Here is a 24,695-nt window from a genome sequence, read left to right as displayed (position 1 = left end):
TTAACTGACTGAGCCACCCGGGCACCCCAAGTCAATTTTTGACTGTCTCTCAAAAATACATAAGTCAATACACCTTTCTGGCCTCCGGGACTGACTGGGAGAGATCCCTGTGACTTCAAGCCACCCACTTTGTGGCAGTTTGTTACGACAGCCCGGTAATAATATAACCACCAATATAAAAAAATAACAAAACAAACAAAACCTGGATCCGGGCATGCCACTGCCAAGGCTGAAATACTGTGAGGGCAGGGGCAGTGGGCAGAGAGGGGGTGAGCAGGTGCCCCCGAGGCTGAGAGCCTACACAGCCATGTCCCCCTCGGCCTGGGACCTGGCCTCCAAGCCCCCACACCTGAAAAGAAGTGGGCCCTGAAGCCCCGTTTGGAGACCGTGTTGTCTGACTTGAACTCCACACGCATGTTGTTGCTCTGGGAGGTGATGACCTCGGGCATCTCGGAGCCGCAGAACTTGCCATGCAGCCTGGCGTCGGGGGACAGGCCGCTGCGCACCTCCACAAAGTCGTACTTACAGACCTGCAAGGGAGCGCCACGGGGAGCCGCCCGGTCCTCCCGAGGCCCCACCCCACAGTCAGTGCAGGACCCCTTCCTGACAGCCACACCCTGCCTAGGGGCCAGACCAGCTCAGCCTCATCCAGAAGAAGGGAGGAGCTTTTCAACTCTTACTGGGGTCCCTCTGGCCCAACTCGTAGGCAACATGGGACTCTCGAGACTAGCACTCTGGCTGGAGGGCTCTACCTGGGCCTTGGCTGACTTGGTCATCCCATGACCACTGCCCAAAGGAGGAGACAGGCAATTCATACCATCCTGGTCCCCGGGTGCGTCTCACCCCCTCCGTTACCCTCAGTAGGACGCTAACCCCCAGACTCCTACCCCAGGGGACATCCTTGTCTTGACCGCCTCCCACCCCCAAGACCTGCCTCCTCCACTCTGGTCCTGATTCTCCTTGGGTCCGTCAGTGACAAGAGGACCAAGGCACCGTGTCTGCAGAGGACGGACAGCTGAAACCGCCACACCAAACGCTCCCAGAATCTGCCCCGCAAAGGGTGTATGACTATAGGAAGCTACGTCCCTGCCTGCCGAGCCCCCCGCTGGTCTGCAGCCCCAAGCCACGTCCCCACACAAGGAATTAGAGCGCAGAAGCATACATCATTGCCTTCCAGTTCAAACACTTCAAACTGGAGGGAGATCCGGTACTGAGCAGGGGCCACCACCTGCCAGACGCAGTTTTTGTTTGTAGGATACTCCTTCGGCCACCCAGGGCTGGTGATGGTTCCGTTCAGCTTGGTAATAAAACCGCCACAGGCCACTGCACGGGAGAAACAGAAGCAAGACTCATTTGGTTTTCGTTCCAAGTGACTGCGATTTCCCCCAAGCAGCAATAAGCGGGCTGTTCTTTAATACAAAAGAAAAAGAAAGAAAGAAAAAGAGAAAGGTTGACAATCTGAACTGATTAATCCAGCAGCGTTTCTCCTAGTTGGCTTCAGCTGAGCATTTGGAGGGATGAAGCTGAGGATAAGCCTTTACCGCTTTTTAAAATGATGACAACACACGCGTGCTTACCTGTCGCTCAGTGGCATAGCCGGGGACTCCACATGACTTGGACCAAAGGAGCCTTGGCAATGTTTGTACCGAGCTGTGCACTTTACCTGGCTTACACGAACAAGCAGGGTCAGCCAGGTGGGCAAGGAAAACGGAACGCCAGGCAGGTAGAAATGGAATGAGTGAAATGAGCTATCAACTGAGTCACACCTAAGGGCACAGAGTTTTTCTTTGCTTTTCTTTTTTATCTGATAATCATGTGAAGTGTTCACGGTCACGGAAGAAAATGAACCCGTCAGCGCCTGGGATGGAGTCCTCGTAATTTGGGCAGCCCCCTCGCACGTGGGTGACTTTGTGGAGCTATTTTTCGTTCCGAGAGCCGGGGACATCACCCACCACAGATCATGTCACCTCACAGCCAGCCGGCTTCCCCCACTCCTCCCCACTTCTCCCAACTTGTCCTTTATCCTGTCTCATTCTAGCGTGGTGGGTCCAACACCAACCTTCACACGTCTTCTTATCGGCAGCCAGCTCGTAGCCAGGGTCGCACGCGCACTTGTAGCTGCCCAGAGTGTTCACACAGCGCTGCTCACACCCGCCGTGATCTGGCCAGGAGCACTCATCCACCTCTGTGGGAGAGGAAGGGGACCCCGGCTAAATCACCACAGAGCTGCCTGGTCTGTTCCCCATCCCATTCCACGCCCCAGGGTCCCTGGCAAATGACCTCTAAGAACAAGAATGGTTCCTGGTGACCACCTCCCAGGGAGGCTCATGCCCACATCTCAGACACTGGCAGCAGCCATAACCAAAGGGGAAGTCTCGAGAACATAAGAGTAACTTGTTACCCAGAGGGAAGGCTCCTCTGGAGGAGACCAAGCCTGGATGATTTTATTCTTTGAAGGGTTCAATCAGGGAATACAGTGTGATTTTTAAAAAATCTCAAAGGTTCCACACCGGAGACTCAATCAGTTTTAATGCCATGGAATTGAGGTTCCTCCCAAATATGGCACTTCTCAGGGACATTAAGTGGAAGATAAGAACAAAGGGACACATTTCTAGATGAAGATATAAAAGTATTTTCTAGAGACAGAACCAGAACCTGTGATTTAGCGTTTTATAAATAATCTGAAGAGGTGTGCTCAGGGAGATCTTCAAGATTACAGAAAACACTGAGCTCTCAGGTTAGCCAATACTCCCAGGAGAAACTGGGGGGAGGCCACAGTGAGACTGAGTTAGCAGGGGAGTCAGATGGGATTCAGCACTGACAAGTGTCTGGTGATATGTTTGGGGCAATTAAATAACAGCAAGCAGGATGCCAGGAGAGCTGTCCTGAGGAGCAACACAGGAGTCACTGGAGAATCTGCCCGGAAATGTCAGCCCATGCATCACTGGAGAAAAGAAAAACCCAGGCAGTGGGCATCGCCCGGGAGAGGATCAGAAATAAAAGGAAAAACTCCTGATTTTCTGTTGCCAGGCTGCGATGCATCTATCCCCGAGAGGGGAGGTTGTGGCCTCACTGAGCCAGAGAGCCCAGAGAGGGCACAAGACACGGAGGCATCTTCAAAAACAAAACAAAGCTGAACAAGTCCAATCTAGGAGGAAGAAAGGGTGGGGGTGGTATGGGCTCATAACATCATGGAAGGTAGGAATAGAGCAGGCACGGTGTTGTCCACAAAATCCTCAAAGATGGCATTACACGTAAAACGAGAGAAACCAGGACATCTTGCAGTTAGTTAAGTCCTGAAAAGACCCCCCCCACCCCCAGTCCTGCCCTTAGGCAGCGATCCTTTCAGTAACATTTCTTACAGATGGCTTTGCATGTCCTGCTCGAAATTCCCCAGAGATAGGACTCTCACTGCTTTTCAAAAGTATTTCTTATCCTTTGGAATTTGAATTGTCAAAATTCTGGCTCCTTGCAACTTCCAACCCATTGGTCCTGCAGAACATGCAAACCCTTCAGCCGTGATGTGTCCCTCTGAGCTGCCCTTTTCTGACTCAAATAGACCCATTTCCTTCCAGTCTTCCTTGTCCACGATGCACAAAACACTCATGCACCTGCCCGCTCTTCACTGGGCAAACTTAGGTAATTCTTAGAGTGATGCGTTGTTGGGCTCAGCCAAACTTAAGTAAGTTGGTCAGTAGGGGGACTGAGTTCAGGAGGCATGCTCTAGACACGGGTTTGAAGTTGTCCGTGGGCTCGAATAAATGCAAGCATTAAGTATGCCAAAATAGTAAGCATCTGGCAACCACTCATTCCTTTACAAAAGGCAAAGTACTTTCTTTGACATTTTCTAGAAAGTATAGGAGGAGAATCAATGATAAGAAGAAATGGAAAGAATCCAATGTTCTAGAGTGAGCCTCACAGACCTCGGTTGGATCCACCACTGGATCTTACCCCAACCGGTTGGGTGATTTAATTTTTCTGAGTGTTCCTCCTGTTTTAAAATGAGAATAGTGCCTACTTTTAGGGTTGTGGGGGTTGAGAATGAAGGGTGTGAAGTACCCAGCATACAGACATCTGGTACGGAGTAGCACTCCCTACAGACAATAGCAAGATTGCTTTTGAAATCCCAGTGGGTGGACAGATATGCTGATGAAGGGAGTGGAAAGGATAAGGTTACCTGAGCACACCTGAATCAGGTGAGAGCACAGTGCAAGCCTGAGGAGGGGAGTGAGACAAAGGTGTCAAAAGAAGGACAAGGTGTCAAAGACTGGCCAGTGATGGAAGAAGAGATGGGCAGGAAGGCAGCACAGCAGAGTCAAGAAACTGGCAGGTGAGAGCAGGGGGAGGGCAGAAAAGAATGATGGAAGAAGCTCATCAAAATAGACCAAGACAAACACAAGACCTCACAGCTGGGGGGTGAAGGGAGACTCTGATGCCAGAAGATGCTATGGCGATGGCCAGGACACACGTTTGTCATCGGCAAGAAAGGGAAGACCACAGATGAACAAGTCTCCTGGTGCAATCTTAGCCATGTGGAGGGAGAGAGGCTGGTAGATTGGATTTGGGCTGAAGGCAACAGGAATATAGTTTCTCCAGGGACTAGAAGGGTAGGATGTTTGTTGAGCCCAGGAAGGTGGGTGAAAGATACAGGGTTACATCTGAGCTCCCTCCAGCTAAAGCAGTGGGATGTTTGGCCATTTTCAACTGTACTCCAGCTTGGGTGGATGGTGTGGAAGTGTACCAGGGCCCCACTCTCGGTGGGACACTGGGTGTCCTTGGAACCACTCCCACACTTTGATGAAGCAGCATCTGCTCCAAGCCCACAAGTTCATGCTTGCTCTGGCCTACCGTGGTCAAGAGCCAAGCCTCCCCCAAGAATCTGGGAGGCTGTGGGTGTGGGTAGGAAAAAAAAAGGCTGAACTAGACAGGGCTCAGCCATACAGAGTGGTAGCTCTGTCTTCCTTGCCTTCTTCAAGCGGTAGTAGTGAAAGAGGGTACCATTCTATGCTTAGATCATGAGATGGCTCAGAGAGGATGCCAACAATTGTTTCAGAGAGAGTTGAGGAAAGAGGAGTCAGGGCACCTCCTTAAGCTTTTGAAGAAGCACCTGAAGGAAACCAGTCTGCCTCATCGACATCCCATGGTGGTCCATTGGCACTGGGACAGAGGAGTATGGGGATCAAGGTGGGAATCATATTCTTTATGTGAGGAGTATGGGACCAAAATGGCTCTGCCAACCTTCAAATGCTGCTGCCATCTCCCAAAGTAAGCGGAGATGAGCTCTGCCTGCTGCCAGGCCAGCGGGCTCGGAGAGGACTGCCATCTGGCACCGAGAGAGGGATGCAAAGGCCAACTGGCACCCTGGTCAGTGCCATGCGCCAACTGGGCTCTGGGCAGAGGCTCGTGCCAACTGGCACCAAGGCAAGAGCTTCTTCGGCTTGGTCCAACTCCTCTGGGTGGACTTTGTAGTTAGTCTTCCAGTTTCTTTCGGTGGAGGAGTCCTGACACACGCACTGGGTGCTGTGTGTTCCCAGGACACTCTACTGATGGCTTCTCTGGAAAAAGGCTGGGCTGTCCAGTCTCCAGACCTGCACTGACCGATGTGGTCGCCACCAGCCTGTGTGGCTATCGAACACTTGAAATGTAGCTAGTCCAAATTCAGGTGTGCCGTGAGTGTAAAAGATGCCAGATTCCCAAGACTTAGTATGAAAAAAAACCCTAAAATGTTTCGTTAACTTTGTGTATATAAATTACATATTAAAATGATAGTATTGCATGTGATGGTAAATGATTATAAAACTGATATATTGGGTTAAATAAAATATATTCAAATAATTCCACCTGTTTCTTTTGGGGGGGGGCAGGGTGAGGGACGAGGTTGCTACTAGATAGTTTAAGATTACATATGTGGCTCACTTTTGTGACTTGCCCTCTTTTTCTGTTGGACAGCACTGCTCTAGACTGCGGTCTCACCTCATTCTTTCTCCTGGGAACCCCGAAAAGTAAGCAGGGAAAGCAGCAGGAAGCTCAATCCACAAATGAGGAATCTGAGCCTCATTATTCTTTCATCTATTCATTCCCTGCCCAGTGAGTATTTACTGAGCTGAGTGTGGGCCAGGCGCTGGGAATATAGTGGAAAACAAAGCAGGTACGATCCAGTCTCAGAAAGGAAAACTGACCTGCCTGAGAGCAGACACCTACCTAATAAGGAATGAGGGCGGGATGAAAAGCCGAACCTCGGACACTAAATCCAAGGCCCCTTTCCCCATATTCCCATGGTATTAAGGGGGCAGAAAGGCTACAGGTGTCAGAATCAAGTCACAAACACGAATGAGAAATTCAAGCCCCCTGACTTTCCCTTGCCTGAGACTGGCAGGTCTTTGTAGTGGGAAGAATGCACTGGGGACCCTACAGAGATCCGGGGTCTGTTCTGGCTCCGCCAGTTTGGAATTTCCGTTTCCTCAATTTAAAAATGGGGGTAAAAATAATGCCTACCAAGGGGTTGTTCTGAAGACGAAGTGAGATATCTCATGCAGTTTCTAGCATACTCAGTAGACCTCTTTTCTTTCCCCTCCAAGAAGTGTTCTGAGGTTTCCAGCAATGCTCCTGCCCGTTTTCAGGTTCAGAGTCAAGTCTACTGACATCAAGAAGACATCAAGCCGGGCCTGTGCATTAAGTCAGTGTAGACGGGCCTCAGTAAACATCTTCCTGGGCATCTAAAAAAGATGTTTGCGAGCTGAGAAGTGAAATGCCCTTGAAGTGTGAGGCGGGGCAATGTGGCCCTGCCCCCAGGCTGGGGGCCTCCCGGGTCCACACGTCCATGGTCAGTGTCATCACCCATTTGCCTGCAGTTCTCTTTCACCACCTTGAGCTCCTGAGGATGACTGTGCCTTCCTGTGTCCCCAGCCCCCAGCACAGCACCTGACACATGGCTTGATGGCTGCTGAATGATGGCTAACTGCGGAAGAAGAAGAAGATGGGATCTTCTAACCAGCAAATGGAGCTGGTTATCGTGGGTACTGAGAGCGAGCCAGCTCGGTCCCCCACAAACCAGTGCAGCATCACAGAAGGAAGCACTCCTTTCCACTGCGTTGATTGGCATCTCAGGAGGGTTGCCACAAAAAAAACACAGGATGCTCAACTACCTTTGAATTTAAGATGAACATTTCTTACCATTTCTCAGCAAGGTATGCAATGTTTGGGACATGCTTATACTAAAGGATCGTTCTTTATCTTATATTCAGATTTAACTGGGCATCCCCCCCCCATTTTTGGTAAATCTGGTAACCCTACACTCCAGCTTTAGCTGGTCCTCTCAAAAACATGCCTCACCGAACCAGGAATGAGGTGTGGGTGGGTCGTGGGTTTCCGACTCCCCAGCACCCAACTTACAGAGCTCAGGGTGAAAGTCAGAGGAGGAGAAGGACAGAGGTAGAATAAAGCCTCGTAATCATTTGTGACATGGGGTAAGCAAACTAAGGCCTCCCGAAGCTGTCCACGTCCCAGTCCCTGGAACCTGTGAATCTGTTACCTTACTTGGCAGAAAGGGCTTTGGGAGTGTGATTAAATTAAGGATCTTGAAATAGGAGGTTATCCTGGGTTATCTGAGTGGGCCCACTGTAGCCACACGGGTCTTATTACCGAAAGAGGGAGGAGATCAGGGTCAGAAAAAGAGATGTGACAGTGGAAGCAGAGGTCTGCGGTACAGCAGGGGAAAGACCCAAGTGGCCAGTGCTGGCTCGAAGGTGGAGGGGCACCTGAACCAAGAAATGCAGGAAGAGGCAAGGAAATCCAACCTCCAGAACTACCAGATGACAAGCTCGTGTTGTTTTAGGCCACCGAGTTTGCAGGAATTTGTTACAGCAGCAGCAAGAAAATGATACCTGGCAAGAAGAAACTGTCATGTCATTTTTGCCAGAGACAAAAATAACCACTTCAAAGACTCCTTCTTTAGCAAAGGCAGCGCATGGGTCTAAACATTATACCACGTGCATTTGCTTACACTGTTACATTTTCCCCTGTCAGCTCTGCAACAACACATCTGTAGAAGTGGAAGATCTGGGGTTCAGAGAGGTTGTGTAACTTGCTTAAGGCCACCCAGCAAACGTTGCTGCTGCTAAGTCACACGCAGTCCGGGCCAGGTTGGGTACAGACTGAATTTCCAGGCATCTCAACCACAAGCTTGAGCTGAGTTTGAATTATACCTGCTGTGGCCTGGGTTTTTTGCTTGGGAAAGAATTGATTAAATTTTTCCTCCCATTATTGAAAGCATTATGATTCTTGTTCTGTTTCTGCTTGGGTTTTGCTCTCGCAGATGCCTCAAGACAAAAGAAAAAGAATCCCACATATCTGTGCGGCACTTTCCAGCCTGTGGAGTCTCTCGACAGCTATCATTTTGTTGGGGCTTCACCACTGGTTAGGTAAAACGGGCAGATTTCTTCCCCTTGTTTGACAGAGAACAAAACTGAACTCTCAATAAAGGACAAAGAGCTGCCTGCTCAGGGGTGCACGGCTTGAAATGGGTTTTTCTGACACCCCTCCACTTATACAGAATCTGGGAGAAAGGGCTAAAGAGGGGGCAGATGGAGAGAGTGGGAGTAAGAGAGGGACCGGAATTTCTGGATTGGCACAGCCAGGAGTCCTTGGAGAGGAGGGAAGGAGAGGAAAGCAGCTTCCTACTGGATGTGAATAGTGCCACGCATCAAGGGATCTCAGGTGTGGATTAGATAACACCATTCAGTGGCTGCTGGTGTGCTACCAGGTGCCCGATCACAATGTGCTGGGGAGTATCCATGCTTCCCTTTGAGAGTGTGGTCTGAGGGGCTTCCAGGAGGTCCCCGAGAGCAGAGAAGGAAGACCTGCCCACACGAAGGAGTCCTGAGAAGCCCATTCTGCTGGGGCCAGGAATGCCGGTCTTCCCATGGCATTCTGGGTCTGCTTTCATGAAGACTGCAACGCAGCCATGGAGGTCTGTTCCCTGAGCACCACCCCCTCACTGTCCGCCCCACCCTGACCCACTTGAGGGTAGACTTGTAGGCTGGGGGTGGTGCCTCGGCTGCTGAAGACCGAGGCTGCCTCTCTGGCCCACACCGGGGAATGTAAAACAATGCTGCAGAAAGAGTTGGGGCTTAGGGGTCAGACTGCGCTTGGATTCTTGATCAACCACTTAACTGAGTGACCCAAGCAACCCTTCTCGACTCTAACCAAACGTGATCCAAACCCAACTCAAAGGGTTATTCAATGACATCCTGTAAACCAAGTACCTTGCACAGTTCCTGACACACAGTAGGTGCTCAGTTAATGAGACTGACTGCACAAATATTTATTCTTATCAATGCTCATTCCCTAAGGTTCACTAAGTTGACCTTGTAAACTTACTAAATCTAATTTCGACGCCAAGGCTGCTCCTGCTCCTGAGTCCGTGGCGGACTTTGTTAGAGGCAGCTCCACTATGGGTCACCGCCTTCTCCCGGCAGGGAGCCTTGTTTGACGCTAAGGTTCCATATGGGTTTTATGATTCTTAGGCCAGGGGGGCAATACCTCTTCCTGTGACTAAAAATGGAAACAAACTGCTAATTCATACCCTTGAAAAAATTGGCTGCAAAGCCCGCTTTATTGATAGAGCCATCGGACACAAACTTCATCCACATTCTGTTGGAGCTCGATTTCACATCTTCCGGCTTCTCGTAGCCACAGAAATGGCCAATCAGGGCACTCTCTTCCGTGGGGCCGTCGCGGATTTCCAGGTAGTCATATGCACAGCTGTCATGCCTTTCAATCTAAACAGAGAAACAGAGGCAATGTGAAAGGTGACGGATGGTCTGGCTTTAAGGTTTTTTATGTAAGAAGGGAACTGAAATAGCACTCTCAAAAATCTAGTCTAGGGTGGACCAAATTGTGCAGACTAAGAGATAAGTAGGGAAGAGCGATTCTACAAAACATCCTGGGATCCCCTCCTAGACTTTTACTTCCCCCCCTTCTACCCAGGCAGCCATCAGAAAGGCGGTGGAGACAATTTCAAAGCCTGCAAAGATTTTGATATCAAATGCCCAGGTACAATGCACCGTGAGCTTGAAACGGACTTAGGTTCCCGTTTTCAACCAAAAAAAAATGGAAACCCGTCTTTATAGAGCACAGAGTGTCTGGCAGAAGTTTATGTTTACTTCCTCCTGGGGAAGAAACCCTGAGCAGTACTCACCTCAAAAGCTTGGAAGGTAAGCCCCACGTGAAACCCTTCCGAAACCGTAATCCTCCAGACACATTCCTTGGAAGGTCTGTAGTCATCCGGGTAGTTGGGAGATTGAATCTGACCAGCGTCTTTGTTAATATCTCCCCCACACGTAGCTTTAGAAAGAGAATCGGGAAGAGAAGGAATGGGGTCCTTGGTCAGACCTTTAGGAAGGAAATTCATGGCCACTTATCACCACTAGGTGGCTCCACTTGGCAACATTTTCATTTCCAGCCAACCAAGACTGTGCCTCCGGAAAGGCACGATTTCGTTCGTTTGCAACTCTGAATTTTTTTCATATAAAGAAAATAACCTTGCCTTTTCTGTGCATCAAACCTTTTCTGTGCCTCTACCTTTTCTGTGCATCAAAATCACCCGGGACATTTTTTGAGCTGTGGAAGCAGGGGCCATGTCCCCAGAAATTCTGATGCAACTGTGTCTGGGGGCGGGGGGGAGGTGGGTGCTCCAGGCAGCTGTGATGTTTGAACTCCCCAAGGGATTCTAATGTAGAGAGCAGAGGACTGCTGGTGCGGAGGGACCCGCACCTGCACGCGTGCGTGCACGCGCACGCGCGCGCGCACACACACATATACACACACACACACACATTATTTCTTTTATAAAAACAAAATTTTGGTGTCTGCAAAATTACAATTTACCCAGTAGGTGGGACAAACTGAAGCAGAAATGCGCTGGTGGCAGCCGCCTAGAGCCCAGACCTATGTGTTCCCACAACTCGATCACCAGGGTGGCCTCAAAGGCCCTTTCAAAAAGTGTCCTTGTAAATACCCTGATATTGTCCAAAGTCTTCTTTTCATAAATGAAACAGAGGCCCAGAGAGGTCAGGTTCTTTTCTCGGGCTCACACAGCTATTCAGAGGCTGCTTTCATTTCCCCAGGGCTCTACACCAGGGACACGCTCCCCAGCCCCACTGGAGTGGAGTCCAGCGGGTGGTAACAGGTGGACGACACCTGTCGTGACGTGAGCACAGCTGCGGACCTGGGGATCCTCAGCCCGGCCCCTGCGGTGGTTGTCCCTACCCCCCACGGCTCTGGCGGCTGCCACGCGTGCGTGGGTGCAAGAGGGACAGCGGGCCGCGTGGGAAGGTCAGAGGTGGAACGAGAGCCCCCCTGCCGTGAACAAACCTTCGTACACCGCGAAGAAACCCTTGCCCAAGGTGCTGCTGCTGCTCCGGAACTCCACCCAGAGCCGGCTGTCCGTGGAGGTGAGGGGCTCCGGGGCCCTGTCACCACAAAACCTGCCTGGGAAGTGGAGAAGACCGGTCAGGCCGCCGGCAGGGCGGGAAGCAGCTCCTTACAGACACGTTTCTCCAAACGTCCTCAAGGTGAGCGGTAACCCTAGCTGTGACGATTCTCCTGCAGCACATGCAGGAGTCACAGATGGAAGGAAGCAGTCACCCGGCCTGTGCGTCCCCCTTCAGGCTGACTTCAAGAGAATGCCAGACTCCAATCAATCCAAGTTCCCGGAGTGTAGCTCAGGCACCCCTCCTCTGCCAGGGGGGTCCCGCCCAGGTGCTGAAGGTGTGGCGGATAATGGTCCGAGACAGTGATGAGCCTTTCCTCCCCTGGTGTCTCCCACTGCATATATGGCCCTTCTTTGGGGGCAGAGCATGCCTTTAGGAAGACATTCTGCTTTCCTCGCCCCAGAGAAGAGATGCCAGAGAACACATGACAAAAAAAAAAAAAAAAAAAAAAATCAAATCTTCTTGGCTTTTGAACTTCCCAAGCCCAGTCACAATTACTAAGACTTGGGAGAACACACGATGTGTAAGAGCACATGTTTCCATCCTGGTAGTCTTAGAAAGATTCCTAAAATAGATGAGTGAGGGAACTAGGGAGGAGAGGGTTAGAGAGGGCACAAGGGATGCTTTGGAAGGACCCTGTGCCCTGTCCCACCTTGAGCTAAGATCCTTGATGGAAAAGGATGATAGAGACCTCAAGTGGGTTTGAGGGTCTGGGAGAAGGACAGGACTGCGCCCCCAGTCCCTGGGCAGAGCCTGGAAGGGCGACAAGATCTTTGATCCCCATGCCCCACCGGGGGTCAGAACGGGAGTGTGTACATGGCTCATCCAGACATTAGGCCAGGAGACAGGCATGCAGAGTTCTTCAGGCAAAGGGATATGGAAGTGAACTTCCCATAGTCCAGAGGATGTGGGGAGCCATAGGACATCACCCACTGAATGTCTTCTAGGGAGACATGGACTTGGCACCAATCTGAACTGGCCTAGAATTGAGACAAGAAGGAGGCACAGCAGCCACTGAGGATTCTTTGCTCAGATAGAGGACCGGAGACCAGACAGGCATGAGGACGCTCAGCGATGCCAACTGAGATGGCAATACGCATGCCCCCCCCCCGCCACCGTGCCGTGGCACATGTATACACCCCTTACTGGCACCCCCACCTCAGGGGAAGAGAACACAAACTGACCAAAATTAATTTCCCCTACCTGATAGAGAGGGGCTCATAATTGCCGTTGAAATTCTGCTATTGAAAAATACAAATATATGTGTATTTCTCTGACACTTGGGTATGAGTCAGATACTTGGATCGAAGAGGCGGAAGGCCATGACTTCCCAATGTACAGTAATCTTTGGCCCTATAATTCCCAATGTCGTGTAAAGATGGCAGCCATGGCAAGGGTGGGGATGGGAACAGGGTGTGACATGGGCTGGGTTGTACTGATCAGTTCACAACACAGACCAGTCAAGGTCTATTTGGACTGGAAGCCATGGTTCTCTCAAGCACCGACTGCGTAGGTCGCTCAAAAATCCATCTGATATGGGGGAAATGGGAGGCCGTGCCTGTTAATGAGTATGGGTTTTCTTTTGGGTGATAAAAATGTTCTACACTTGATTACGGTGATGGTTGGTTGCACAACTCTGTGAGCATACTAAAACTCATTGACCTGTACACTTTAAATGGTGAATCATATAGTATGCGACTGATATCTCGATATTTTTTATGTCTATTCAACAGATATTTAGCGGGCGCTCCCTTACTGCCAGCACCATACGAAGCACTGCATCAACCACTTGAAGTTATAATTCTGCTTTGCCCTTCTGAGAAATGGGGGAGTGAGGTTGAGGGAGGAATAAAGGCTACGATGGACGTTTCTTGATGGCCAACTGTGGACACGTTCTTTGGGGAGACATGGGGTAGAAGTTGCTAATCTCCTTCTGCTTCCTTCCGATTCTGGCCACCTGCAGCTTTTTGGATTTGATGAGCTTAATATCAAGTGAGATGAGCTGAGACTTCTGCCAAGAATTTGGCAAGGAAAACCCCATCAGAAGCCTATAAATTTTCAGTAATGGTTACTCTGGCATGGCCAATTAGTGTCAATTAATTCTTGGAAAACAACACATAAGCATGGGCAAGTAAGTACTGCTTACCAGTGAGGAGACAGAGCTGCTGAACAGCAGTTAAACAATATGGGATCACAAAAGGAATTCCTTCTTGACCAAACTGACTTTCAAGTCCAAATTTCTCCTTTTAAAACCCCAGCTGTCACAGCCACTGAGGACTGTTTCCAAAAAAGAGAAGAACTTCCCATGTCTGCCTTGCTGCCTAAGAACGTAACTGGATGAGATGAACCACCCACGGCTGGGCCACAGGACAATCTGGGTCTACTCACTCACTACTCTGGAGGGGGTTGGAATCACTGCTTTGGCAAAGCCAGGCTTGGTTGGGTAAGTTACAAATATTCCTAAGTAACTTCTCTCCCCAAATCACCTTGTAATTCTCACCTAGAACCCTTTACTTTGTCCCCTGCCCATTTCCTTAATATTCTTATCTTCGCCATAACGGTCCCGATGAAAGCCCCATTTTACTGAGCATGACCCTCTCCCCAGCGCTTTGCGTGGATGATCTAACTGCTTCCCCCTACCCTCTGAATTAGGGACTGTTTATTATTCATCTCATATATGGGCAAACTGAGGGTTGAAGAATTTGAGTCGAGTTACATTCAATTTGAGTTATACTCAAAGTTGCAAGTGAAGCAGGATCTGAACCTTGGCAATCTGAGCCCTTGACCTTCATCATCAATTTCATCTTCTTCATCACCACTGCCACCATCATCAAGAGGAACTTATCGGTTAGGGTGTGATTCTGAACACTGTACACTTTTGGGTAAACAGACATGAAATCTGCTCTCTGGGAATGTAAACATCATTCCCAGGTTAGACACGGACACCTAGAAATGATAGATCAAAGCCTCCAACCATAAAGCAAGTCTGTGGTGACGCCGGGCTTGGCTGTTTGACTCACGCTGTCATTTCTGCTCACTTGAGAGGCTGCCCCTGCCCAGGGAGCCCCGGTGGTAGGGCCACGCGACACTGATTGGCCAGCCTGGCCTTTCTGAACCTCCCTCCCCACTTCAGGGAAAGGGGGAAAAAGGGCTTTTGTGTGCAGTGAGGTGGTACAGAATACTCAAAGACAGTTCTGCATACAAAAGTGCATTGTCAGAGTAATTCCTCCTGCAGAAATAAGGCAGGGGAATCCAATTAGCAGGACAGTATTTAAAATCACTGGGTAAATTCTCTCTGCGGCCACGTTCCTCCCCACTTCAGGTGCAATCTCATAAGTAACCCCTGAAACTGAAAACTCAATTTGATAGCTCTAACTGGCCATGACATGCTCTCATTCTACTTACATTTCTCTTTAATCACTTTGTGAAAAAGTGGGACCCAAACAGCCCCTTTCCAAGAAAACTAACAGGCTGGGGAGAAACTGGACTCAGAAAAGGTGTCAAATTCCTCAGCGGAATCTGGTTCCCGGCTTTGGAGGAGGAGTTTAATAAGGATATCAAGAAGAGGAAATGCAGATGAGGACACTACAAGTGGGCTCCACGGGGAGTCATAAAGGGTTCATTCATAAAAAGTTATGCATCCATTATGCCTGGGTTTTCACACACTGCCCTGGGAAAATATGCAACGCACAGTTTTTCAGAGCAAGATGCATACTTTCACAATCCGCCCTAATCCGCTCTCCCTCCTGCCAAAGGGGCATTGACCTGCCTCCTCCCAGCAGATTTCATGGCACTGACCCCTCCCAGGGACCAGTTCGGCCCACACAATGCACTTGTTCCAAACACAGAAGTGCACTAACGGCTGCATTCGGAAACATCAGAGCAGGCCAAATAGTTGGCAGAGGAGAATTCCCGCAAACGAAGAATGATGGTTACAGGCACCGGGCCATGCCTTGGCTGTGGCACTCACACACACACACACACACACACACTGCGAAAGTGTGTAAAATATGAGCCCCCAAAATAACCCAAACAAAACAAACCATCACCGACAACAAAGAGTGGCAAAAAGCCCATCTAATCAATGAAAGTGTAGCCAGGATCTGTAGTGAGAAAATTCTTGTTTCAAGTTCAAGAAAACGAAATCACTGGAAATTCGTCTGCGAGTGCCCAGTCTCAGGAACGTGTCTCAGCCCTCTCTAGGGAACTTCAGTAACTGAGAGCTTCCTTCTCCTGAGCCCTCCGAGTCTACTGCGTTCCTGGCAGGGTTTAGGGTTGCCAGATTTCGCAAACAAAAGTAGAGGAAAGCCAGTTAAATTTGAATTTCATATAAACAATGAATCATGCATTTTATCTGACGGTCCTACGGGGATACCCTTCTCAGATTCAGCAGTCCCCAGTCCCCACTCCCCAGGACCAGGGCATCTGAGTTCTGGTCTGATCTCATCTGCTAGCCGGCTGTGTGGACTTAGCAAGTTGGTCCACACTCGTGGAGCGTGTGCTCTCCTGGTGAAGGTGTGGGATAAGGGACTCTAAGATCCCTGCCAGGTTAAGGGGTCTGTGATTCCATGTTGTCATCCCAAATCCTCCCACACAGCCCCTTGAATTATCTTAATTATAAAATTCTACCCGAGTGCATTCTTGTAAAAGATGTAGAACAATCCAGAAGTATACAAACCAAACCATTTCCGGGCTTCCTTTCTCAGAGGTAAACACCGTCCCCCTTGCAGTCCCTTCTCTATGTGTGCTGTATTAAACAAGTGCACACGCACATACACACGCACATACACACACACATACACACGCACATACACTTACAGGGAAGCAGGAGCATTTCCTGACCCAACACATGGGGATTCTGACTCGGTAGTTTCCCAGGGATCTGTATTCACAGAAATCTGCCCAGCAGATGCTGATGTTCAGCCAGGTTCGGGAACCTCTGCTACCCAGAATGCCCTGCTCTCTCTCTCTCTCTCTCTCTCTCTCTCCCCCACACACCCAACACCCCCCGCCACACCCAATCAGAGCTACCTGTAAAGCCACGCCTCCTTCTGGCTGCTGGCATACCCCGCATCTGCTCACAATAGAGAGGAAGCAGGAGTGCAGGACAGGCAGCCTCCACCCTGCCATCGGGTGACAAAACCCATTTGTCCTACAATATACACGCTCGTGTCCATGGTTGGCTTGCCTACCTAGGCTGTGCGCTCCCCGACTGATTCCTCCTAATGGGGGTAACCTGGTACCCCTACTCAGAGCCTGCTTTCTTCAGCACGAGTAGACACAACTTCCTATCCATCTGTAGCTCTGGAAATTTCAACTCGTGGTCCTCTGGATAGAAGGGGCGTGTGTGCTATTCCCAATGAAAGCTGGCCTGGCTGAGACCTTGTGGCCATACAGAGCCTGGTGTCTGCCAGGCCCCTCAGACCTTCTGCTCCCATCTCTTCCGACCTACCCGGAATCTGATGTGAAGTCAGACTCGGTCTGGCCGTTTAACTCCCCAACTTAGCTCTCCCCCTTCCCTCCTGTTTCCATCTCTGGTCTGCTGTCCCAACAGCAGCTCACGCCCAGGCCAGCCATTCACAGCATAACCAGTGTGGCTGTTCTGCCCACATGAGGATATGCCAGGGACAAAGATCTCACTGAGGGCTTAGCCTTGGCAACCCGGAAGCTCACCTGGGACTGCTCTAAAAATGAGAACAGCCCCACTATCAGCCAAAACCCTTCCATCCGGCTCCTTGCAAATCTGCTTCTCTCTCTGGCTCCACCATGGCTGTCATTTCTGAGTGAGATGAGTCCCTCTGTCCATTCCCAGGACACCGATGCCATAGGCTCTCTATACACTCGTCTTTCTGGGTCACCCACGGGACATTGCTCTTCTGTAACCAGTCCTCAATGAACTGACCTTTCATCTTATGCCACCTGCCCACAGCCTCCCACTGAAAGGTCTAAGCTGCCTTTTCACGTATGAGTTCATGCACCGTGCGTCTCCCAGAAAGGATACATGCTTACTGTAGAAAAATTAGAAAATATAGCTAAACCAGGAACACAGAATAAATTTTTAAAAATATACTCCATCATCCTGAAATAACCACTGTTATTTATTTACGCCTATAATTCCACTTGATATTTATACTGTAGATCACAAAATGGCTTCCTCCAGTTGAATCCAACCTACACATGTTTTAAATAATTTTGTTTTGAATAATCTGGGTCAAGATATTCACTGTCCACTCCGCCACACTCCCCACCGCTCCTTATTTTAGTATGCCGACCCCATCTTACTCAGGTGTGCCTTATTTCCAAGGGCATCTGAGTTTGCAAAGCCTGCAAAATATACATATGAAGGTATTTTTATGAAAGTGGAATCCAACGGCATTTTCCAGTTGGGAACACCTTTTTGTGAAACAAGGCACAGCGAACACCTTTCTGTATCAATAAGTAGTCACCTCCAACTTTATTTTTAGTGGCTGGATAGTTTTCCACTGGAAAGATGTGTCGCCAGTGCCTCAGCTAACCCCTACTGGTGAACATTTAAATTGTTTTCCATTTTTCCCGCTCCAGTGAACATCCCCATCGCTAGAACTTTGCACACTTCCTTCATTGGTTCTTTAGGATAAATTCCAAGAAGTAGAACTGCCGGGTTGAAGGGCGGTCTCAGTCCTAGAAGCTTTTAACGCGTGCTGCCAGGTGGAGTGTTCAGAGTTTTACAACGACACGGGCTCTTGAGAGCTTCCTGTGACTGCTGTCAGGATGGGCCCCTCCGCACATTAACAGCGTCCCACAGAACAAGCCGATCACCCCTCTCCCAGGGCTTTCTAAAGTCAACTCACCCAACAGGGGGGCTTTTCTCCAGTAACCATCTCGGACCTCCACATAGTCATACCAGCACAGGCGGCTTTTAAACAAATCCATGGAGGTGAAGGTTAGGACGATCTGTAAAGAGTTACCGGAAAAGTGAGTTGTGGCCGTGGAGCCCGAGGAGTTTTGAAGATACATCTTGCATGCCAGTGTTCTCACATTACCCGTTAGCATACAGCGCTCTGAGACCACAGAAGGAATGTCCTCACGAGGACACACTCACAGGAAACCTTGTGACATTAAATAATAAACCGTAAGCAGGATGGGGAGTAAACAGAGGAGATGGGTCCTCTGGTTCTGTCTGGGGAATAGCTTGAGCTTTTGAAGTCACTAGGTGGTTTATAGAAAACAGGATGCATTAAAAAGATGGGCCAGGATGTCTTGAGACTGGGGATTTAGAAGGAGGTAAGGGGTCAGTGAAGTTGAGATATGGAAAGATCTTATAACATCATCAATCATTCCAAAGGGCCTGGGGTTAGCCTGAGTACATCTGAGCACCACTGTGAGCAGTGTCCCCTCGGCCATGACCTCACTCTCAAATAGCCTTCTTATAGTTAGTCTGTTCGTTCGTTCGTTCATTCATTCATCTCACCGTTGTTAGCTGAACACCTACTATGTGCCTGTCTGTGTTGGCTGATTGAGATAGAAAGATCAGCAAGACAGGGTTCTTGCCTTTAGGGAGCTCAGAGAGCACAGATGCGTCAGGCCAATTAGAGCACTCTTGAAAAAAATGTTGAAAAGAGACGGATGGACAGAAAAGGGAATTCTGTAGCCCCAAGGTGGGAGACATAAATGCTGCTGGTGATACTGGAAAAGGCGTCTCAGAAGAGGTGGCATTTAACCTAAGGGCAATAGGGGCCCAGCGGACAGAGACAGGACAAGAGGGCGTTTTGGTGAGAGGGACTGACATGAATGAAGGCAAGGAGACGTCTGGGGAATGGTACTGTACATCAGAGCAGGTTGTGGTTTGTGTGTCTGGAATGAAGAGGCAGGGGGGTGAGGAGGAGTGAAGGCCAGGGAGCTGGGGCTTCAGATGGACTAGGAAAGAGGTTTCAGCTCTTCATGGACATGGTGAGCCCATTCAGTGGATGCCCCCGTCCACAAAGAGTGGAGGGAGTTGAGTGGCCCTGTGGACTCAGCACACAGGTGCTGTTCCCACAAACCTGCCACCCTTCCAGCTTGGGGCGTCCCTGACAGATGGCCCAGAGCAGAGCTCAGGCGTGCCCCCCCTTCACCCCCATCAAGCCCTGCCATGTAGGGTGTCCGCACCATGTCTGCTGTGCTCAGAGTGTCCCTGCTCCATCATTTCTCAGCTCTTTTCGCTCACTGGGGCCCCACCCTGGCTGCTGCAGCACTGACCCTGTGCCTTAGCCCATTCGGGGCCCTCATCCTTAGCCAGTTCATCTCTCTTCCCCATCCACCGGCCACTTTCTTTCACATTTAGACAGCCCCAGGTCCCTCTGTCTCTAAGCAAACCCCCTAGGCTGGAGGGCTGCAGGTCAAAGGTTCCGGTGCCCTCCCAGCCAAATTGAAAGGACTGTTATTTATGGGCTCTGTTCTCCGTGGCCCCTCTGCTTTGAACCTCCTGTCTCTGGGTTTCACCACACCTGCCCTCTCCCCGCTCTCTGGCCTCAGCTGGCTCCTCTCCTCCCTGCTCCCCAGGGACTGTGAGAGCACCTCAAAATGGCATTTCCCTTCCAGCTTCCCTGTCCCTAAGTGGCACCGGTCAGCCAGGTGCAACCCTTCGCGCTTATCTCCACTTCGCCCTATTGTTTACCCCCTATGCCCACAGACGTTCTTCCCTTAACTTGTCTGTGTCCCCTGCTGCAAGCCAGTCTCACTGCCCCTTCAACACCGCTGCCTGTGTTGTACCTGCGGAGAGGATTCCTGAACTCCTCCCTGCCGTGCCCTGAGCCATTCTTCACAGTAGGGCTTCTAGATCCATCCTGCACTAGCATCTCATATTTATTAAACCTCTCCTACTCTCAGAAAACTTCAGTAGCTCCCCATGCCCTCATCTCATAAATTAACCTCTCTGCTTACCTTCCAGAGACCCCAGAGTCCATCCTATGGGACCTCATTTCCCAATGTGCGTTGGCATATCCATGCTAATGGAACCTTCCCCAGGCCCAGCTCAGGGCTTTCTGCCTCCTCCCGGAGTCCCTCTCTGACTGCCAAAATGGACATGGCCTTTCCCTCCTTGGGACTCCCCCCTCTCCCTTTCATAGTGACTGCAGGGCAGGTGTTTTTAGAATCAGGAAGATCTGGATACCTCAGCTCTATCACTCACTAGCTCTGGGATCTTGGGAAAATACTTGCCCATTTAGATCTTTAGTTTCCTTATCTGCGAAACAACGTGCACACCATTGGTTACCGAGGGGGCTGCATGAGAAACTGTATACTGAGTGTATAATGAGGTCTGACACATAATAGGCACTCAATAAAGGCACTTTTAAAGAATCAGGCCTTACTGAGTGTATACTTAGTGCACCACAAACCAGACACACTAAGTGCTCTTCACAGGCTTCCTGTCTTAATTAGCCTTGCGAGTTTCTCCCCGAGCTTCCTTTGGGCCAATCCCTCCCAATGTTCGGGTCTCAGGACAAGTAGCACCTTCTTCCACAAAACCCTCTGATCTCCTATGAAATGAAGAGGCAGTACCAGAAAATAACAGGCCAGCCCACCTCCTGTATTGTACAGTGTGTGTGTGTGTGTGTGTGTGTGTGTGTGTGTGTGTGTGATGTCACTCTTCTTTCAAACTAGACCAGTGGTTCTTAACCCTGCTCATGAATTAGTACCACCTCAGAAGTTTAAAAAATACTGCCCCTTCTTCAATTAAATCAGACTCCCTAGAGGTAAGGAGGGACCTTAACTAAACTCTAAGTCTCTTGAAGACAGGGACTGTAAATTAGATTTCTTTTGTATGTCTCACAGAGTTCACGTTCAGGCAGAGGACTCAGTAATATTTACTAGCCAGTTGTAATATAATTACTTAGCTTTTTAAATTCTTCAGAAAGAAAATGTTATTACAACTTCCTTGGTAACACATTCAGGATCAAAATGAATGGGGTAATTATTCAGGTTAATTACTTTAAATATGTTAGGGAACCATAAAGACCATAGGGGAAGAGGTGATAAACAAGAGGTGATACTTGAAACAATCAAGTTTGCTAATTACTAGCAGCTCTGGGGAAGGCTGGGAGAAGCAGAAATGGAAATAATTGGTACAGGAATTTCAATGAGGTATATTCTCTCTGCCCCCCAGTTAGCAGTAATAATTAAGACTTGATGAGTCTTATATAGTTCAAACATATCACATAGCCTCTGCTATTTAGGGAAATTCAACAATTTGGGGCTTTCTGGATCACTTCCTCCTCCTCCTCCTCCTCCTCCTCCTCCTCCTCCTCCTCCTCCTTCCTTCCTTCCCCTCCTTCTCATTAATGCCTCCATCAGGCACAGGAACAGAACATGCACCTGAGGAAGACAAATCTGCAGTCTCTCAGGCTCAAGATGACAACCACACTGTCCTAAATTCTTAGAGCCCAGAGGAAGAGTTGTACATGTGGGTATTGTACGTGAAAATATACACACGTGAGCATGTGTGTGTGAATGCATGTTCAAATGCCTATTAGCCTGACCCCTTTGTGGAATAGTATAGGATGATGGCTAAGCATCCAGCTTCTCACCTGGATTCAAATTCCAACTTTGCCACAAACTGAGTAGACTTAGGCAAGTCCCTTTCCTTACCTGAAAAACTAATGTGGGAATAGCACCTATCACACGAAGTTGTGAGGATTAAAAGATAATCCACATAATATGCTGAGAATAGAACGCAGCCCATAGAAAACATTTAAAGGGATGCTTTTTAAAGTTATGAATTAGGCATACCTGAGGATTGGCTACAAGCACCTAACAATCCATCACCCCACAACACAGTTGCAGATTTCTCACTTGGCCACCCACCCACTCACATGCCCATTCAACAAATACTTTTTGTGTGTCTATGTGCCAGGGGCTCTGTTGGGTGGCTGGAGACCTAGGGGTGAACAGTCTCTGTTCTCAATGAGTTTAGGGTCTTAGAAGGCAGACAGCCCAATAAACCAGCAGTCACGATATTGTGGAATAAGTTATGGCAGGTATGACTAGAGGGAGTTAGGAACACGGGATAGAGGGGGCATCTCAAAGACAGCTGCACTTAGTCTGAGACAATCTGAAAAACCCTTAGATTTGTAGGGAGGCGTAGTAAACACACACACACACACACACACACACACACACACACACGTTTCAGGAATGCAGAAGCCCCAGTTCCCAGTTCTATATTTTACTGTGAATTTGGTCAATTTTTAAAAATGTCTGAGCCTTGGTCAGCTGAGTGGCTCAGTCAGTTGAATGTCCGACCCTTGATTTTGGCTCAGGTCATGATCTCATGGTCATGAGATCAAGCTCCGTGCTGAGCATGGAGCTTTCTTAAGATTCTCTCTCTCCCTTTCTTTCTCCCTCTGTGCCTCCCCCACTCACGCTCTCTCTCTCTAAACAAGAAAAATGTCTGAGCCTCAAATTCCCTATCCATATAATGGATATCAGGAGATGCATGTGTGGTAGGGTTGAGAAGATACCACCCTTGGACCAGGACGAAAGAGGCCTCTGTCCTGACCCAGCTCTAGGGGGAATATAGAGGGTATCATGGAATCTTCCGACCCAAATGCTTGTGCTCACTCAGAGCGTGCATAGCTCCTAGACCTAACTCCAGGTGCCCTGGATCCTGGAGTCCCCCGTCCAAATAGCCCCGAGCGCCCTTCCAGAACATGCAGAGATCTCTGCCCTGAATCCACCCTCCCGAGGGCAGACAGCACACCTAACCAGTCCACTTCTGCTGGAGGGGCAGCCAAAGAATAGCTGTTTGCAAGGTAGGAGTGCAGAATGTTCAGGAGTGTGGGCTGGAGTTTCGCCACGGCTGCTCCTGAGATGAAACCGGGGGCTGAGAAGAGAAGGAGGGGCCAGCTGTGGGTTGAGGGCTAGCTTGCCCCATATTGCTACCTTCCAGAACAGCATTCTGAGGTGTCGAGGAACCCTACACTGGACCCTCGCCTTCCGAGGCATTCTGATGGTGTATTTACCAGGGGAGAAGGACACAGTCTACTTTGATTTACAGACTGTGCGCTTGATTTACAACTCATGTGGACATTTGGCTTAGAGGCCTCCATTTGTATGGGTGATCCTGGTTGAAAGAAAAAAATAATAAAGAATTAAGAAATAAAGAACTAAAGAATGTTAAGCAAGCTAGCACAGCACCTGGGTGCTCACAGCAGCTGCTATTACTACGGTTAATAATAGTACAATCCCCCACACCTCACACAACCCAAAGAAAGCTACGTCATTTCCTGAGGTGGTTTCACACCTACCTTTTCCCCTGGAGTGACCGATATCCTCCAGACACAGTGGGAATAAGAAGGATAGCCATTTGGGAAACCAGGTGCGGAAAAGTTTCCTGTTGTGTCCTGCAGGGTCTCCCCACACGCTGTGCAAGCAAAACAACAACTGTGATTCTGGCCCACACACTCCCCACCTAAGCAGCTCCCTGCACCAGGCCACTGAGAAAACACACCGCTTGACCAGCCAAAGCCCTCGGAATGCATTGGCGAGAAACCGGTCGGGCAGATTGATGATGTTTTCTGGCTAATAAAAGTGAAAATAGGGTCCGGGACAAGAACGTAATACCCAGGCGTTTCTTCTGAGGTTCCCAGGATATGGTGGGCAAGTTTCCCAGCCTTGCTGGGCCTTAGTTTTCTTACCTGTAAAATGGACAAGACCTGCCTGGAGGGTTAATGAAATGGCACATAGTGAGTGGTCCACACATAGCAGCCATTATATTATGACTGACAGGGGTGCCTGGGTGGCTCAGTCAGTTAAGCCTCCGACTTTGGCTCAGGTCATGATCTCATGGTCTGTGAATTCGAGCCCCGCGTCAGGCTCTGTGCTGACAGCTCAGAGCCTGGAGCTTGCTTTGGATTCTGTGTCTCCCTTTTTCTCTGCTCCCCCGTGCGCCCCCCCCCCCCCCGGCTCCTGCTCTCTCTCTCTCTCTCTCTTTCTCTCTCAAAAATAAATAATAAACATTAAAAATATTTTTTTTAAAGTACAAATAGGTGAAGTGACAAGAAAAAGAAAACACTTTGAAACACATTTCAGGTATTAGTTTGAATCTGGCCTCTTCTTTTTTTGCTACCTATTTCTGAACGAGCAACCAAATAAATAGTCAAGAAAACAGAAAAATGACCAGAGGTATGGGAAGCTGGGCTACTCTACAGTAGACCATCCCACCTTTGAATGTTGGAGGGTTGTCTG

The 24,695-nt window shown here is 49.4% G+C and overlaps 1 protein-coding gene across 1 annotated transcript in view; it reads right to left on the bottom strand.

Moving 5' to 3' along the window:
* The window catches only part of TLL2 (tolloid like 2), a 122,753-nt gene that overhangs the window by 12,664 nt on the left and 85,394 nt on the right, over positions 1–24,695 (bottom strand). Inside the window, exons 9-16 of the mRNA XM_078434684.2 lie at positions 23,756–23,871; positions 18,323–18,425; positions 11,374–11,490; positions 10,199–10,344; positions 9,584–9,779; positions 2,060–2,185; positions 1,163–1,323; positions 350–530 (exon numbers count right to left, since the gene is read on the bottom strand). Coding sequence (XP_078290810.1) covers positions 350–530; positions 1,163–1,323; positions 2,060–2,185; positions 9,584–9,779; positions 10,199–10,344; positions 11,374–11,490; positions 18,323–18,425; positions 23,756–23,871 — 1,146 coding nt within the window. The remainder of the gene's footprint in view (positions 1–349; positions 531–1,162; positions 1,324–2,059; positions 2,186–9,583; positions 9,780–10,198; positions 10,345–11,373; positions 11,491–18,322; positions 18,426–23,755; positions 23,872–24,695) is intronic.

This window comes from Panthera onca, chromosome D2 (genome assembly GCF_046562875.1).
Source record: "Panthera onca isolate mPanOnc1 chromosome D2, mPanOnc1 haplotype 2, whole genome shotgun sequence".
NCBI lineage: Eukaryota > Metazoa > Chordata > Mammalia > Carnivora > Felidae > Panthera > Panthera onca.
The sequence above is the reverse complement of the archived record's forward strand: the minus strand, read 5'-3'. Positions and strand labels throughout refer to the sequence as shown.